Below are 19,111 nucleotides of genomic sequence, written 5' to 3'. Positions count from 1 at the left end.
GAACCGCACGCCAGCGTTTACTTTGCTCACAGCTGCATCCCCAGCAGTAGCTGCCAGGGGCTGGAAGGCCTCGGGCTGTTTCTCCACAGGGTCCTGGAGATCCCATTTCCTGGGATCCTTGCTCTGGCCCTTTGCCCCGGAAGGAGAATGGTCACCGCCCTTTGCGCTGTGCCCAGGACAACCAGCTGGCCCTGGACCGGAGCTGGAAGCCCTGGGTCTGGCCCGGCTTCTGCTCCCTGGAGGAAGAGAGCAGGTAGGCTGTCCAGGGTGGCTCAGGCACCAACTTGGCCCAAGCGCACAACTCCAGGAGCCTCCAGCTCACACACACCGGATTTACAAACATCGGACTTACAAACACCTCTTTTGGGCTCCATCCACCCAGAGTCCTGACAGCTGCCGCTGCAAGAGTCCAAACCCCAGCTTCCTGGGTTCTGAGGTGGAATGCTGTGTTGAGGGGATGAACCCAGAGGCAAGGATTTGGGTGGAGAGAGCTTTGCAGCCCCCTCGGTCAGACCACATAGAGATTCCCCGCCTTACGCACCCCGGAAGTCCCAACCTTGGGGCTTCCAGGCTTCAATAGAGAGGACAGTCCTGAGGGACAGCGTTTGTGGGCCTGACTGGGAGTCACTGGGCAGAAGTGGGCAGGAGCGGGGACACAGGGAGAAGTGACAGGCTCTCCGGCTTGGAACTAACAAATGTCATCACGTCCTGCGTCCATACCTTGCCCCCTCCATGCATGATTCACACACTGGGGCTGCCACCTATGGCAGTTGGAAGGTGCCATGCTGAAGAAAGATATTTTGAAGTGACCTGAAGGACAAATGCCTAAACCGGACAGTGCAAGCCACAGGTGGGCTGGCCAGCCTCAGCTCAGCTGGTGGATGGGAGTTCGGCTCCTAAGGTATTTTACAGTTCTGAGTTCACCATTAAAAAATGCACCTCCCGGATTTCCCTGGTGGTGCAGTGGTTGAGAATCCGCCTGCCAACGCAGGGGACGCGGGTTCGATCCCTGGTCCAGGAAGATCCCACATGCCGCGGAGCAACTAAGCCCGTGCGCCACAACTACTAAAGCCCGCGTGCCCTAGGGCCCGCGCGCCGCAACTACTGAAGCCTGGGTGCTTACAGCCCGTGCTCTGCGACAAGAGAAGCCACCACAAGGAGAAGCCCGCGCACCACAACAGAGTAGCCCCCGCTCACCGCAACTAGAGAAAGCCCGGGCACGGCAACAAAGACCCAAGGCAGCCAAAAAAAAAAAAAAAAAAAAAAAAAAGGACCTCCCATATAAAACTCTAGGTTTCTCAATTCTCTTGAAAAATAAGTTCTGGCAGCCTTGGGCCTGCATCCCGCACCCGAGACACCCTTTAGATGGGGCCTCCCCTCTGGGTCACCAGCCCTGCCTGCCACCCTCCCTGGTCCTGAAGGCTTTTATCTCCATGACAGTTACTAAAACTTTCCCTACAAAATCCCTTGGACCTTGTCTTACCCCTCAGGGGTGGGATGGGGTTGAAGCACATCGGTGACCTCCAGTCAGGAGTCCACTCATCCCAGAAGGGACCAGAATCATTGTCAGCCGAGCGGCTACCCTGATGACTCATCTGATTCTTAAACAGTCTCACCTCAAATTCTCTCTTAAAGATACTGGTCATGCTCATCTCTGTCACAAAATACACGTGGCTGCTTAATAAACAAACATGCTTCTTTTTTTACTTTTTATTTTAAAATCCAGAGGCTGGCCCTTCAGTCGTATGGAGGCTCTGGCCACGCCCTGGCCTCATTGGATCCCGACGTTCCCAGCTAGTGGGGGAGTCTTCCCGCTCCAGCAGGACTCTAGACTTTTGTTTTAGAGCCAATAGAAACTCCTTGATTAAACTTCAACCGCTGGCTCAGGAATGTCCACACGGTACACTGAACAGCAGGAACCTCCCACTGAAGGGGGGTTCTGAGGGCAGGGCTGATGCCCCGGGGAGGCTGGCCCGCTCTCGGCCAATGCGTGCCGTCATCCTTGCGATTTGATGGAGTTTGGCTCATCGAGCAGCACGTCCTCTCTGAGGAGAGCACCCGTTTCTGGTTGAGGACAGGGATGAAGCCGGACGTGGTTTTACCTTTGAACAGCTGTTCTGGCAGCAGCAGGCCTGCTTTAGGGGAAGCTGTCACCCTCCCTGCCCACTCTGGCCACAGCTGTCTTCTGGTGGCGTCTTCTCTCCACGACTTGCCTTCAGTTCGACTCTCCAAGCCAAGCGTTGATGTGCGTGTCTGGAGTGTGAGGCTCGGGTCGAGGCCAGCAGAGGGGCAAGTCCACCCGGCTGGGCCCCCGCAGCCCACCGTGGAGGGCACTGGCTAGAGTCACGGATGCCACTGGCAAAGCCACAGATGCTCTCCCCCGGACAGACAATACACAACGCTTCAAACTTCACACACACGACCACTGGGCAAGACGAACTTGGACGTGTGCTTTACTTAGGAGACGGGTGTGCTGACTCCAGGCAGGTGGGGGAGGAAGGCCACACCGTCTTGAAGGGAGTGGGAGAGCTGTCTGGGGTGCTGGCTCGGAGGATGGCAGCAGGTTGGTGGCCAGCAAATGGGGAGGAAGCATCAGAGAAGGGGACACCGTGGGAAAGCCACGCAGAGCTTCAGAAGGACAGAGGAAGGAGGGCACCCGAGCTACCTGGTCTGGCTGCCCGGCGGGCCCACCAGTCGCTTGGTTCACACCCACTGCGGGCGTCTGAGCTTTGCCTGAACCTCTCCTGGGATGGAGAGAGCCTCTCCTCCCAAGGCAGGCTTTCCACTCTGACCTGTGTTGGGGACAGTGTGTCCAGACACTGGGCTGAAATGTGTCTCCACAGCTCCCACTAATTCTTAACTTTCTGAGTCACAGATGCCATCAGGAATTTGGCACAATCTACGGGCACTCTTCCCCAGAAAACGGACGGTTTACACAACACACATCACATAAATGATGGTGGCCAAGGCGAACTTGGATGTGTCCCTTGGGCACTGGGCCTGTAGGACTCGGACCAAATCCATCCTTCCTCCGCTGGGACAGTGTTTCACAACAAGGCCCACGGAGACCACGTCTTCTTGTGGCCGTGTCCCTCCCTTATTTATCAAACACCACCAACCTGGGTCTGGTGCCTGCCTGAGGTCAGCAGGGAGCTCTGAGGAGCTAACCCCAACCTCACGTAGTATCCCCTCAGGATGGACTCCAGCTCTGTCACCCCCAGGTGACATCTCTGCCTCTGTCCATCTCTACTCACCAGTGCCCTGCTCCTACCTGGATGACATGGCCCAATGCCAACCCAAGAAATAACACCACGCACTGCCATCTTCCTAAAGGTTGTTTTATTGTAAAACCATAAATACAACACTGACATGAAATCATTTAAGCAACTGATCCTCTCTAACCATTAAAAGGATGTCTGTCTTTTTACCTTGGCATCAACCAACCAGGAAATAATGTTGCAAGAATTCGGGGGGTAGCGGGTGCTGATTTCTGGGTGGGGGCTTTTGGTGATTTAAGGAACCAAGTGGAACCTTCCTCTTCTCCCTGGGAATGTCCCACTTTTGGACAAGAACAGACAGGTAAAAACAGCAACATTTAAACAGCTCAGTTTTAAATTTTATTTCTTTGTAAAAACCTTTTTTTTTTTTTTTTTTTCCTGTTCCTTTCCTCCATTTGACATCAGTAAAAGTTTTAAACACCAGAAAACTGATTTGGCCGTAAATGGAGAAACGGTACCAAAACGAAATGAAACCAAAACTCCAAAGGACAAACAGAAAAGCCTAAATAAACCCTCAAGTTTGGTCTCGGGGGTTTACATATCACAAGAACCGTCAACTCAACCCCCATGCAATGTGACTCCTTGGAGAACTGTTGGGTCCACACCAACGACACAGGAGACCGCAAACAACGTCTTTTGTTAATTAACACAGCAAGGGTGACACTAGGTAACTTTTTTTTTAAATACAGTACATGGTACACAGGGTCCCAAGATAACCCTGCATAAACCCCTTGTGGAGACTTGAGCCAAAGCACTGGCTGTTTATAAAAATATTGTGTTGCTACAAAAGTATAAATTAATGCTACCGGTATTAAGAAATATTAAACACATAAAACTTATAAGGATTAAGAAAAATATTCATTAATACCTGTAGAAAACTCTGGCCTAAAAAAGATATTTTTTTTGTGTTTGTTTTTTTGTAAATTTTTTTTTTTTGTATTTTTTTAAGATGACTTGAGTTTCTTGCACTCGAAGAGAGAGACACAGTCAGCTGTGCCTGTGGTATTGCCTAGAACGTCTTAACTACTGAGAAAGGCTGGGGGTGCACACGCATGGGTACTGAGTGGGGCCTGGGAGGGAGGGGCACCAAGGCTTTCTCAAGATTTACCTGATGTGAAAGAATCACCGACGCAAAGTTACGGGGAAAAGAAAAAGGAAGGATCATCAGAAAACAACTGAAAATAATTTATGCTTTTTAAAAAATATCTCTGCTTCAGGTGGTTGTACAAAATGATTTCCTGATGCTCGGCATCTGAATGGCCCTGGACGCACTGCCCAGCGGGTCTGGGAGCCTCCAGCCCCGCAGGTCCCTCTGTCTCCAGCCCCGTGCCAGTCCACGAGCTTGCTCACCGCTTTGGGACCCGGCCACCCTGGCTGGGTGGGAGGGAAGGGTCCCAGGCAGGGACCGGCTGGCACCTGGGTTGTGGGAAGAGCCCCCCTTTCCGGCTGGCCTCAGACCCCACCATGGTCTCTTGCCAAGCTGGACTTCAGGAAGCGCCACAGGGATCCCAGGCCCCTGAGGTTGCGGACCAGGCTGGGCTGTGCCCCTTTAAAAGGAACTTTGGTTCGAAGAGTCAAGGTGCCCAGTGGGACGCATGGGTGGGGAGGGCCCCTATGGGTCCCGATGCTGACACCCAGCTGCAAACTTAGCAAATCCTTCTCTGTACAGCAGTTGAACCTTTAAAGCGACGCCCGTGGTGGTGCAGGGGCATGAATATTAACAAACAGTAACCCGATGCCCTTCACCCTCATCAGAGCAGGAACAGGTGCCCCTCCAGGGAACGGCGGGGCTCCGCTGACCACGATCCTTAAACGCAAAGGACAGAGGAAGAAATACAACAACATCCTCCAGAAAACCCTGAAAAGGGGAAACCCGGTGGGAAACAGAAAAGGGAAAACACTGTATCATTGGTTCACCATAACTGGCCTAGCAAACATTAGCCACAGTGAAGAGGGGGCAGGCCCCTTCCCAGTTCTCCCACTGGCCCGGCTGGATACAGGGGGGCCGAGACAGGAGCCCTCCACCCACTGTCTCCAGGGGACAGCCTGAGCCTTACTTGGCCTCTGGGTTTCATCTAAACCAGCAGCCTTTCCAGAAGCCCTCCCTCAGGTACGTCCCAGGGACAGAGGCTCTGTCGCTGTGCCCAAGGCAAGGGGCAGAGCTATGAACTTGCCCGGCTCAGGGGGCAGGAGGAGACTGCCGGCCGTGCTTTGGGTGCCTCCTCTTCCCGTCTCTGCAAGCACATCCATCGTCATGGCAACATCCAGGTACTGTCCCCTTCTGGGCCATGGCTCACAGGACCTCCCTTCTCCATCCGCATCCCAGGTTCATTCCAAACCTTTCTTGTGAACCTGTGGCCCCCAAGAATGCACGCTGCATCCCTGACAGCTCTTCAGGTGCCCACTTTCCAAGGAGTCTAGTCCAAGTCCAGGCGCAAGCCTAGAGGACCCCTAAAGGCAGAGGGTCTGCTTCACAGTGGAAAACACGCCTTGCAGAGTTTTTCTCTGGTGTTTCTCGAAAGTGCAGGAGAGAAAGGAGCAAACTGAAGGAGACGCTTGCCAGCCTACAGAGCCGGTGTCAAAAAAAGTCCTTCCCAGACATCTGGAGACGCAGAACTTCTCAACTGTGTCACCGGACTGTCCTCTCCTCACCAGGAAACCTCAGCGCCCTTTTCCCAGCCAAGAGCCAAACCCCGAACGCCAAGCATGAGGCTGTCAGGCAGGTTGGCGGCGAAGCGTCCTCGCCCGTGGACACAGGAGGTGGCTTTCTATGCCGTGAACCCCAAGATGAAGTGTGGCCAGAAAGGAGCTTTGCCCAGTGGCCCCTCTGTTTCGTTTCCTGGTTTCTAACTACCATCTGGAGGGAGGCCTGGCTGGTGGACCTGGGCACGGGGAAAAAGAACCATGTCGGCCCAAGGGCATCCACTCACAGCGACTGGGATGGTACCGCTGCTCTTGGTGGAGCCGAGACCCCCCCCAGTTACTTCAAATCTGAGGGACCCCCACGAGGCTATGGTCCTTGGCTTGGGCTTTGGTGGTGAAGCCAACTGACCTCAGATGAGGGGGAAAACCCTGCAGAGTGGAGGTGTGTTTTCTCCACCTGCCCTCTGGGGTCTGTGCATGTCAACGCAAAGGCCATTTCTATCCTGGGATCCACATGGTTCAGGCAAGTTGTGTCCAAGTCAGCAGGCAACCGCCTTGAGCTGTAAAGTCCTATAGTGGTCACAGAACTGGGAGGCAGAAGACAAAAACTTTCCGAAGGTCAATGCCAGGCTAGGGGCCGGGAGATGAACTGGAAGAGCCAACCTCAATCCTTTGGCTGAGCTAGAATTTGGATAGGGTGGATATTGCTGGAGATGAGGGGCCAGTGGCTGGGCCTGTGAGATCTTTGGGTTTTATTAAGCTGTTCACTGCAACGGGCTCTGCACTACGGGAGCTGTCTGCATGAGTAAGCAGATGGAGGGGGCACCTTGGTACAGCCTTTCCTGTTGGCAACGAGTTTCTGAAGAACCAGAGGCCGCAAGAGAGAAATGACTACCTGCCACCTTGTTCCCATATCTGGATGAGGCAGCCCCAGGAGACAGCTTTCCGAGACCTAGTGGCACTCACATCACATCTGCAGAGCACGCCAAGCCCTAAGGATTGAACTGAGGTGGAAAGGACGAACAGGACAGGAGGTGACACATATGACTAGATAACTGCAATTTAGTTAAGACTTAAATTTTTCTGAAGAGAAGAACGCTGATACCAGGGCTTGGTCCTGATGGCTTTGCAAGAAAGTGAAATGCCTGTTTGCTAACTGAGTGGCCCCATAATGAGGCAACACCAGCACGGCTCCGCTCTAAGAAGAGGGAGGATGGGCTCCAAGGCTTGGCCCCCACTGACCACACAGGACGGGTAGCTCCCATCCTCCCATGTGGTTCAGAGTGCCAGGTCATGGACCCTTCCCCAGCAGCAAAGCAAAGCTGGAGGCCTTTTGCTGTAGGCATCTGTCACCCACCAGCAACCCTGCAGCCACCTTCTGGAATGCCCCCAAAAGTCTCATTGAAAAGTCTGCCGATGCCCCCATATACTCTAGGAAGCGACACGAGGTGACTGTCCAGTGCAGATGGAGGCTCTTCTGACGGCGTGACCCCAATTGGAAGTGCCGTGGAGTTAATACCCAGAACTTCTCCGGGAGAGGAAATGGCATGGTGGTTCCTGAGACCATGGCTTGCTGGAGTGAATGGGGAAACGGCCCACTTTGATGCCTTTCAGTGTGTCCAAGACTCGGGAGGGTTAGTTCTCACGAGGCAAAGTGAGCAGGCTTGACGCTTGGGACAGTGTTCTGGTCCATGATCCTAAGCCTTGAGTTTTCAAATCAACTTTACTTCCCCAACTTTACTGCCACGGACCGGGGGGAGAGGGACGCTGTACAGTGCCTTTTGTAGTCGAGGTATCTCACAGTTGAACAATGTTTTGTTACTAGCAAGGGATGGAGTGGACTCGGTCAACCCCCAAGATGGTAGACATCCTCAGCCTTGGTGTAACTATCTCTATCCCACAGTCGTGGGCACTGGGGGGATACGGGACCACCAGCACTTCATTCACTGAAAGGTGGGGTGGGAGGCTGAGCACTGATCCTGACGGAACCACCCCTTCAGAGGGGAAAGGGTCACCCTGTTGGCATTTAGGCCGTGTGTGGAACCTAAACTGCTCACAGAGAAACAAAGCCTAAAGACATCTTTCACAGCATCAAGTTGAATGTGGCCTAATGCCATTTCACCCTCAAAACATCCATCATTTGGCCCACAAGGCACCGTGCTCAACTACTGTCCTAGAAGGAGGGCTGAGGCTCGCGTGGGGACCCCCCAGGGCTGTGGGCAGCGGACCCGCCGGAATTCCCGGGGTCCTGGGGAGAGGAGGCCGTGGGTCTGAGGTGTGATGGACGTGAACACGGATCCACTCAGGAGTCCCTGTGGAGCTGGAAGGGTCAGTGACGTGGCGAGCAATGTAATGCACTCTGGGTATAGAAATCAGACATTCGCAGTACCAGACACAGCGAGCCAGGAGGGCGGTCTTCTGCTTACATTCGGGAGAACTCCTGAGCCACATGCTTCCCTATGGCTTCCACCGAACCCCACGTCTGTGAAACCTGTGACTCCAACCTCACTCCTGGTCTCCAAACAGCACAATCAAGTTCATGGTCTTGGCTGTTCGAATACAGGAGAACTGGACTGTACAGGGAAGTCTAATAAAAACCTTAGGGTCCTGACTATACCACTGAGATGAGCTAGTGTACAGTGTGACTTGAGGAACAAAAAGGGCAATCAAGAAACAAACAAAAAAAACCCCTCCAAAATATAAGTTACAGACATTCAGTGCCTCCTAGCAGAGCCTAAATCAAATTTGAAAAAAAAAAAGTAAAAACTGCTAAAATGTTAGGAAAAAAATTATTAAGGAGTGGAGACAGTATCTATACTTCTTTGAAAAATGTCTTTTTTTTCTTATATTAAAAAGCCAAAGGTCAGCTTTCTATTCTTAAAGTCTCCTTTCCTGATTTGGGGAGATAGATAGGTGTGTTTCTAAGGCGGCTGCCCCATGACACCCAAGGGTGTCACGAAGGCAGCAGCTCAATGCCCTGAAGGTGTACAAGAACAAAGTCCAGTGCAGAAGCTGTCCATCTGATGCAGTTTGGAGAATCCATGGCAGGGCAGCCGGGGAGGGGTGGGGTGCAATAGGGTCAGGAAGGCTTGGGGAGGGGGATGGAGGGCAAGGGGGACCACAGAGTGAAGGACAGAGAGCGTCAAGTCACTTCAGATCTCAGCTGCCTGAACATTTTGTCAGTTTTCTACCAATCTGCGCACCTGAAAATGGAGTCTTTTAAAGCCCCCTTACTGAGAAAAGGAGGTGAAACATCTTCCCTCTTTCCCAAACACTCAGCTTTCCTGACACGCCCAGTTTAATGCACACGCGCCCACGAGCAGGCGTGCATACATGCACCAGGGGAGTATGTGTGTGCATGCGTGTGCGACACTTCTGCGGCCACGCAGACGAGCACAGAGCCGCCCACGCCCAAAGTGCGCACGCGTGATTGTGTACACATGCACACACACACTGAAAAAAGCACTTAAGTTTCCAGGGGGCATTTATAATGAGGTCCACAGTGTTTAGAACTTAAATTCCTTTTTCTTTGTTTGCGACAGTGTTGTGTGGTTTTTTTTTTTTTTTTCCTAACGTTCTCTTCTTTTTTCTTTGTTCTTTCTTTTCATCCGGAAGTCTTAAAGCATGTTGGATTTCAGAAACATGAGTTTGTTCATATCTTCTGGACTGAGCAGCCGCCTCCTTTTGATGAGAAGTGCTTGTTCACACATATTTACACACCCGCTCCTGGCCCCCACGGCCGGCACCGCGAGGAGCCAGAAGGCGAGCTTGGCGAGTTTTGTGTGCTTTTGGGTCACGCACGACCAGTACTGGAAGAGATCCGGGGTGGCCTGGAAGAGGGGTTCCTGCAGGTAATCGTACACTTCCTTCTTCCCGAGCCGGTCGTCCTCCTGGGCGGCGGGGTTCTCGCCGGGGGCGGAGCGGGGCTTCTTGGCGGCGGGCTCGAAGTCGGCCTCCTCGGTCCAGGACTCCTTGACCTCGTTGATGAGCTCGCACACCTTGCCGATGATCTCCTCGTGCTGGTAGGGCGGGACGGGCCGCAGCTTCTGCTGTGGGTCCAGGATCATGGCCACCTTGTGCGCCGGGTGCACCTTGAAGTTCTCCTTGAGTGCCTCCAGGAAGAGGTGGCAGAGCTTGCTGACGGTGCCCGCGTCGTTGGCCTTGGCCGTGAACAGCTTCTCCAGCCTGACGTAGGTGGGCAGCACCAGCTGCAGGGTGGGCTGGCTCTCGTTGCTCAGCTCGATGACCGCCTGCTTCACCGGCGTCAGGATGGCGGCCAGGTTGCTGAGCAGGTGCTTGTTGAGGCTCTGGATGAGGTTCATCTTCTTGGCCCGGCTGTAGAACTCGCAGATCTGCTCGTAGCGCTCGTGCACCAGCAGCAGCGAGTCCGTGACCGAGTTCCAGCAGGGCGGCGGCGAGGTCTCCTCCAGCGAGCCGAAGGTCTCCTTGGCGAGCCCGGTAGAGCCCGCCAGGTCCTCGCACACGCTGAGCAGCTCGATGACCTCGTGCATGCTGCGGGCCTGCAGCGTCCGCTTGCTCAGCACGCTCTGCACCACCGAGTTCAAGGCACAGGCTGAGCAGCGAAGGCACAGGCCGGCCTTGGAGAAGGCGGATGCGCCCACCCGGCAGTCTGTCACGTACACTGTCCTGATCTCCGACATCACGAACTCCGACAGCACGTTCTGCACCCAGTGGTGCACCAGGTCGCCGCTGTCGCGAACGTCTGCGCCCTTCACGCCCAGCACGTAGCTCTTGATGTGGTTGCCCTCTGCCTGGTAGGCCGTGAGGATGTAGCAGGAGTCGGGGCCGACGCTCTGCGAGTGACAGGTGACGCCGATGCCCAGGCAGGCGTTGCTGCCCAGGGCGCACGTCACCTTCACCTTCACCTGGTTGTACATGCGCGGCAGGTGCTTCAGCGCCAGCGTGTTGAAGTTGCCCAGGATCTCGGTGACTGAGAAGGCCCCGTAGCGGGCGCCGCTGTCCACCAGCGTCTGGGCCAGCTTCAGGAACTCCTTCCCGCTCACCACGCTCAGCGCGCCCAAGTCGGCACACATGACCCGCAGCAGCCGCTCTGCGATGTTCTGCCGCTCCTTCTCGGGGATCGTGCTGTTAGGTGTTAAACCACTGGTCGTGGCTGGCAGGGGACACAAAGAGAGGTGTGATTAACCCTGCCAGTCAAGGCTCCTTGGTCTGGCAGTGGCCTAATACTCAAGCATCTAGTATTAGGAATTATGAATAGATTTCATCTTGCACACAAACTGATGGTCTTGGCAGTCTTTAACATGTGACAGTCTCACAGGAATAAAGTTCTGTGATTGATTAGTAATGCCTGCCGTGAGCATGGGAATAGACTGTAGTGATATGTGTGCAAATACTTGTTGCATGTCATTCACCTTGACCTCTGAAGCCAACCAGTCTAACCTCTTCCTCAATATAGGAATGGCCTCTAACACAGGGGTCGCTAGTGAATAAGGTACACGAGGCCACAGTGTCAGGAAAAAGCAGACAAGAGAAATCGTGGAGAGTGGATTTGGATTCCAATTCTGATTCTGTCACTAATTTGTGTTCTCTGACCACAAACAGATCACCTCTCCCCAGGCCGCCTCTGTCCATCCCACGAGGTCAGAATTCCCACCAATGAGGTCTCAGGCATGAAAGTGCTTTGGAAACCATGATGCGTGGTCTTGCACCACCACGGGAGACACACAGGGGTGGGGATGTGGGAGCAGAGGGGAACAAGCTGGGGTTGGGGGGGAGGTCTCTGGAGGTGGGTGTAGTAGACTTCCACCAGCCCCCAGGTCCGCCCAGGAAAGACCTACTGTTGTTGGCACTGTTCCTCTGGGCCTGGGGCTTCCACTTCTCCTCCACGACAGCAGGGGGCGATCGGGACTGGTTGGAGGCGATGTTGTTCTCGTTGTCCGCTGCGGGCACAAAGGGGACAGTGTGTTTCCCTGAAGTGCAAGAGGCCTGCCGGCTCCCCGGGCGAGGAGAACTAGAGCGTGCGGGTGGAGGCAAGACTGGCCTCTGGGACTCAGGCCTGGGTTCAGATCCGGGCTCCTAAGACAGCTATCTGAGGCCTGCAAAGCCTCAATTTCATCACTCGGAAGAATGAAGATGATCACACAATTGCCAGAAGGACTAACAAGAGATAATACAGGAAAAGAGCTGGGTACAGTGCTCAGCACGGAGTAAGCACTCAGGGAATGGGAACCCCTGTGTCCCGAGTCTGGCTGGGAGGCACCCCCCAATACCCCCAAGCACAAAGTTCTAGCTCTGAGACCCGGGAGGGGGTGCCCATTACACTCCAAGAGGCCAAAAGCATCTCACACTCTTGCTTCTTTAAAGTGTGCCTTTTCGTCTTTTTAGTATATTTTAAACTTAAATGAACACAACAAAACCAAAGCCCTATATGACATAAAGTATACAATTCTCAACCCCCTCGTTACATGTAGGAAGTGAAAACCAAAGTCTAGATACAGGAAAGGATTTGCCCGGGAAAACACAGAAAACCAGCAGCAGAGCTGGGACGGACATCCCAGGTCCCCTGGTTCCCAGTTGCCTCCTCCCTGCATTTCCCTAATTTTTGTTAACGTGTGCGTACGCAGCCGTTTTCAGTTTTAAGTAAAGGGCAGGTGCCATACTCTAGGCACGGTTACTCCTTGACATTTCTGTAAGATCATATCTGAGTGGAAATGGTCTGAGTTACATGCCTGTCATCACAAATGACCACACAGTCTTTTATCACACAATATTCCACAAACTGCTTAACTACACTCCAAGTCCTAAGTTTCTGGGCTGTGCCATTTACAATATTACTATTCTGCTACGAACCTACTTGCCTAATACTCTAATATTGTTTCTCTGTGCTCTTTGGCTGTTGTTGTGGGTGTATTTCCTTGAGACATCATCTTACAGGTAGAATTCACAACCTGAGGATATGAATGGGTCAGTGGCCTCTGTTCAGGGTTGCCAGACATCTTTCTTCCATTCTTCTCAGTTAAAGGCATCAGGCCTTAGAGGTCAAGGCCACACTATTCATACCTAGAGAAGAGGCTTCCCCAACTTCTACATATTCAGTCAGACCTGCAAGACTAGTCAAGGGACTCTGGGACGTGCACTCAAGGAATATTTTGCAACCACTAGAAAGGTGGTCATGTAGACTGGAGCAACATGGGAAAACGCATAAGGTAATGAAAAGCAAGCTCTAATCATAATGTCATATGTATTATTTACAGATACATATTTTAGACTCACAAGTCAAATAACAAACAAACCTATGCATCGAAAGAAGATGGGGAGGGGACTTTCACTTCTGCCCTCCAGATGCAAACAACCGCTAATCATGATGATACGACTGCTTTCATACAGGCAACCCAGGGTCTGATCCCAGAAAAAGAAACAAATGCGGTGAGCTCTCTGACTGTGCTACTTACTGCCTGGAAGCAGTTTTCAAGCTGCTGCGTAGGACCAGGGAACTGAACAGAGCCCAGCGGTCCCCTTGAAGAGACAGAGATTAAAGTTCAGGCAGGCCCAAGACAGCTAGAATTTACAGGGAAAAGTACCAAAGAGGAGGGAGTTACAAAAAGAGAGAGCTCTGGAGATTTCAATGGGGTTCCCTGGAGCCTTTGCTATAGGGAAAGAATCACTAAAATGCAGTAGGCTGATAACTCCCAGGGCTCCCACGTGGGGGAAATCACCTGCATCCCCTCAACCAGAATGGAAAGACCTCAATGCATGAGAAATACTATGGGGCTAAATTAGCCATAGACTAAGCCACTAGATCTGCCCTAATACATTTAAAGAGCAAGCCTCCAAAGTATTAAGGTGATCCCAAGTAACAAACTGTAAGCCAAGTTTAATACTCTTAAAAAATACAAAATCTAGCATCTAACACTATAAAATTCACAATGTCATTCATCTAATAAGTACCAGGCATTCAAAATAGTAGGAAAATATGACCTATAACATGAGGAGACAAACCAATCAATAGAAACAGACCTAGAAAGGACAGAGATGATGGAATTAGCCAATAAGGAGCTTACAACAGCTGCTGAAGAAAAATCAGTGAAGCTGGAGACAGAGCAAAAAAACTACCCAATGAAAACCAGAGAGAGTAAAAGAATGAAAATAAATAAATGGGGCACGGACAATGTTAAGTAGTTTAACATAAATATAACTGGAGTCCCAGAAAAAGGGGGTGAGGCAGAAAAAACATTTGAAGAAATGGCCAGAATCTTTCCAAATTGGATGAAACCGTAAACCCAGGTTCTAAAAGCTCAGTTGACCCCCAGCAGAAATACATAAAGAAAACACCACCAAGGCACAGCATCATAATCAAATTGTTGACAACCAATGACAAGAGAAACTCTTAAAAGCAGCCAGAGAGGGGGAAAAATTAAGTACAGGGGAACAAGAATAACAACAGACCCAGCAGGTAACAGAACAAAGTATTAAAAGAGAATGTCAACCTAATATTCTAAATGTCCATCGATAGATGAATGGATAAAGAAGATATTTATATTATATTTATAATCTAAATTTATATAATATAAATTATATTTATACAATGGGATATTACTCAGCCATAAAAAAGAATGAAATAGTGCCATTTGCAGCAACATGGATGGACCTAGAGATTATCATACTAAGTGAAGTGAGCCAGACGAATACCATATAATATCGCTTATATGTGGAATGTAAAATAATGATACAAATGAACTCATATATCAATACAAAACAGAAACAGACCCACAGACACAGAAAACAAACTTATGGTTACCAAAGAGGAGAGGCGGGGAGGGATCAATTAGGATTAACATATACACACTACTATATATAAAATAGACAAACAACAAGGACCCACTGTATAGCACAGGGAACTATGCTCAATATTTTGTAATAACCTATAAGGGAAAAGAATCAGAAAAAAAGATATGTATGTATGTATAACTGAATCACTTTGCTGTGCACCTGAAACGAATGCAACATTATAAATAAACTATACTTCAATTTAAAAAAAACACAAAAAATTAAAAATAAAATAAGGGAATTCTAAATCCAGTGATACTATCTTTCACAAATAGAGGTAAAATAAGGACCAAAAAAAAAAAAAAATCATACCTGCAACTCTAAGAAATGTTCAAGGAAGTTCTTTAGGTATTAAAAAAAAATGACATCACCCCCCCAAAGAAAAAATGACATCAAATAAGAATCTGGATCTAGAGAAAGAAATAAAGAGTTCTGGAAAGTGTACATGAATGGATATAAAAAGTGTTTTCCCTCATTTTTAATCTCTTTAACAAGATAACTGACTGCTCACTGGAAAAAAATAACAATGAATTGTGGTAATTACATGTAGAAATAAACCATATGTTAACAACGGAAGAAAGACTAGGAAGGGGAAATAGAAGATTGTGTTGAAAGTTTTTCACACAATATGAAAAGGATAATAGCCTTTAAATGTAGACTTGATAAGTTAGAAATGCATAGTTCAAAACCCAAATAGACTATAAAAAAAAACAACAGTTATAGCAAATAAATCCATTGTAGAGATAAAAATGGAACCATAAAAAATTCTCAGTCCAAAATAAGGCAAAAAATTAGAGAAAAAGGAATAAGCAACGAGTGAAACAATTAGTAAACAAATACGAAAATGGTAGATTTAAACCCAATAATACTGAAATCACATTAAATTTAAATGGTCTCCACATTTCAAATAAAAGTAGACATTGTCATACTTAATAAAAAAGCAAGACCCCATGATATGCTATCTATAAGAAACCTATTTAAATATGAAGACATGGATAAGTTAAAAGTAAAAGGTTAAATAAAGGTATACCATACAAACAGTAATGCAGAGAAAGGTGGAGATGCTTGTGATAGTATTACAGAAAGAACAGACCTCAGAACAAGAAATATGATCAGGGGTAACAAGAGACCCTACATAATGATAAAGGGGTCAAATCACCAAGAATATATACTAATCCTAAGTGTGTGTGCAAGTGATAACAGAGCATTAAAACACATGAGGCAAAAGCTGAGAAAACTGAACAAAGAAATAGATAAACCTACAACTGGAAATTTCAACTGTCTTCTCTCAGTAATTGTTACTCTCATGAGAAAAGAGAAAAAAAGACTGAATGTAAATGAACAGAGTGGACAACATCAAGCAGTCCCATATACATGTAACTAGATTACCAGAAAAAGGAGGTGGAATAGAAAAATACTGAAATCATATAAAGTATAGTCTCTGGCCATAACTGAATTAAATTAGAAATCAACAACAAAAAGATATTTGGAAAAATTTCAACTATTTGAATATTAAACATCACAGTTGTAAATAACCCATAGGTCAAAGAAACATAAGGGAGATCAGAAAATGTTTTGAACTAAACATTAAAACATAACATTTCAAAATCTGTGGGATACATCTAAATAAATGTTATTTATAACATCAAATAATTATATTAGAAAAGAATAAACATTTAAAATCAGTGTTATAAAGCTTCTACACTAAGAGATCTGAAGAGTAAGTTTAAAGAGTAAGTTGAGTCTAACATAAGCAGAAGAAAGGAAATAATACAGATAAAAGCAGAAATTAATGAAACAGAAGATGGATAAACACAGTAGAGAAAAATCAATGAAACTAAAAGCTAATTCTTTGTAGAGATCAGTAAAATTGACAAACCTCTAACAGGAAACATTAAAGAAAGAAAAAGAGGACACAAATTATTAGTAGCAGGAGTAAAAGAAGGGGACATCACTACAGATGCTACACATATCAAAGGGATTAAAATGATTATGAATAACTTTAGGCCAATAAATTCAACCATTTAAGTGAGGCAAAAAAAAAAAAAACCCTAAAAAACATAAAGTACCAAAGTTCACTCCAGAAGAAACAGGTAACCTCAAATTTCTTAAGTTCTATAACTATTAAGAAATTCAGTTCATAGTTTACATAATTTCCCACAAAGAAAATTCCCATATGGGTTGACTGGAAAGTTTGACCACATATTTAAGGAAGGAATCATACAAATTCTAAACAAATTCTCCCAGAATTAGAAGAGGAAAGAACATTTCCCAAATCATTTTATAAGGCTCTCATTACCCTGATCCAAAACTAGAGAAAAAAATTACAAGAAAAGAAACTACAGACCAACATCCTTCATAAACATATACACAAAAATCCTTAACAAACTATTAGCAAGCCAAATATAGTAATATATAAAAATAACAACACATCATGGGAGTTCCCTGGCAGTTTCAGTGGTTAGGACTCAGCACTTTCACAGCTGTGGCCCGGGTTCAACCCCTGGTCAGGGAACTAAGATCTCGCAAGCCATGTGGCCAAAAATAAAAAATAAAAATAATAACATATCATGAATAAATGAAGCTTATCCCACAAATAGAATAGTTACAGAAAACCAATCAGTGTAATTCCCTTTACTAAGAGGAAAACAAAAATAAGAAAAATCATCTCCATAGATATAAATGCGCTTTAAAATGTGATAAAATTCAATACCCACCTATGATACAAAATCTCAGCAAACTAGGAAGAGAAGGAAACTTTCTCAACCTCATAAAGGACATCAAAAACAAAAAACAAAAAAAAAACAAGTTTACTGATCTGATAGAAATAAAAAGGATTATAAGGAAACACTATGAACAGCAGTATTCCAACAAATTAGATGACCTGGATGAAATAGACAAATTCCTAGAGAGACATAAACTACTAAAACTGATTCAAGAAGTAGAACATCTGGATAGATCTATTAAAAAGACTGAATTAGCAGTCAAAACACCGACCATAAAAAAGAAAAGGAAAGCCCAGGCTCAGATAGCTTCATCAGTGAATTCTATAAAAAGTTAAAAGAACACTTCACAAATTCTTCTGAAAGTAGAAGAGGAGGGAACACTTCTCAATTCATTCTATGAGGCAGGTATTATTCTGATACCAAAACATGACTAAGAAGTCACAAGAAAAAACAAACTATAGTCCACTATGCCTTAGGAATATAGATACAAACATCCTTAATAAAACAGAGCAGACCAAATCCAGCAACATATACAACAGGTTATACACCATGATCAAGTGGTATTTATTCCAGGAATACAAGATTAGTTCAACATACAAAAATCAATACCATATTAATAGAATAAAGGACAAAAACCACGTGATAATTTCAATAGATGCAGAAAAATTATTTGACAAAAATCCAACACCCTCTCGTGATAAAAACACTCAACAAACTAGGAATTGAAGGGAAGTTTTTCAACTTGACAAAGGGCATCTATGAAAAACCCACTGCCAACATCATAGTTAATGGTTAAACATGAAAAACTTTCCTCTTAAGATCAGGAACAAGATAAGAATGTCCACTCTATTTTATTCAACATGTATTAGAGGTTCTAGCCAGGTCAATGAAAGAAAAAAAGAAAGAAAGAATAAAAAAGAAAAGAAAAATAAAGGGCATCCACATGAATGGAAGAAGTAAAATTATCTCTACTTACAGATTACAGATGACATGACTGTGTGTATAGAAAATCCTATGGAATACACACACACACACACACACAACTGTTAAAACTTATAAATAAGTTCAGCAAGGTTTCAGGATATGAGATCAGTATACTAAAAAAAAATCAATTATATTTCTCTACGTTAGCAATGAACACTCCAAAAATTAAAGTAAGGAAATAATTCCATTTATAAGAGCCTATAAAAGAATAAAATACTTAGGAATAAATTTACAAAAGAAGTATAAGACTTGTACACTTAAAACTAAAAACATTATTGAAAGAACTCAAAGAAGACTTAAATAAATGAAGAGGCATCCCATGTTCAAAGACTGGAAGACAATATTGTTAAAACGGCAATATTCCCCAAATTGATCTAGATTCAACACAATCCCTATCAAAAGTCCTGCTGTCTTTTTTGCAGATATTGACAAGTTGAGCCTAAAGTTTATGTGACACAGAATAGCCAAAACACTCTTGAAGAAGAACAAAGTTGGGGGGCTTAGACTTCCCGATTTCAAAGCTGTTATAAAGTCACAGTAATCCAGACAGTGTGCTTCTGGCACAAAAACAGACGTACAGATCAATGAAATAGAATTCAGAATCCAGAAATAAACCCTCACATTTACAGTTAATTGATTTTTGTCAAGGGTGCCAGGATAATTCAATGGGGG

The 19,111-nt window shown here is 47.0% G+C and overlaps 1 protein-coding gene across 2 annotated transcripts in view; it reads right to left on the bottom strand.

Moving 5' to 3' along the window:
- Window positions 1-3,322: 3,322 nt before the first annotated feature.
- The window catches only part of ZNF618 (zinc finger protein 618), an 88,101-nt gene continuing 72,312 nt past the window's right edge, over window positions 3,323-19,111 (bottom strand). For both annotated transcript variants that reach the window (XM_024762561.1, XM_024762562.1), the window contains 2 exons: window positions 11,741-11,842; window positions 3,323-11,055 (listed from right to left, as the gene is read on the bottom strand). In XM_024762561.1, coding sequence (XP_024618329.1) covers window positions 9,539-11,055; window positions 11,741-11,842 — 1,619 coding nt within the window. In that variant the 3' untranslated portion in view covers window positions 3,323-9,538. The remainder of the gene's footprint in view (window positions 11,056-11,740; window positions 11,843-19,111) is intronic.

The sequence above is a fragment of the Neophocaena asiaeorientalis genome, unplaced genomic scaffold (genome assembly GCF_003031525.2).
Source record: "Neophocaena asiaeorientalis asiaeorientalis breed wild unplaced genomic scaffold, Neophocaena_asiaeorientalis_V1.1 scaffold78, whole genome shotgun sequence".
Classification (NCBI taxonomy): Eukaryota; Metazoa; Chordata; class Mammalia; order Artiodactyla; family Phocoenidae; genus Neophocaena; species Neophocaena asiaeorientalis.
This window is presented reverse-complemented; position numbering and strand designations above follow the sequence as displayed.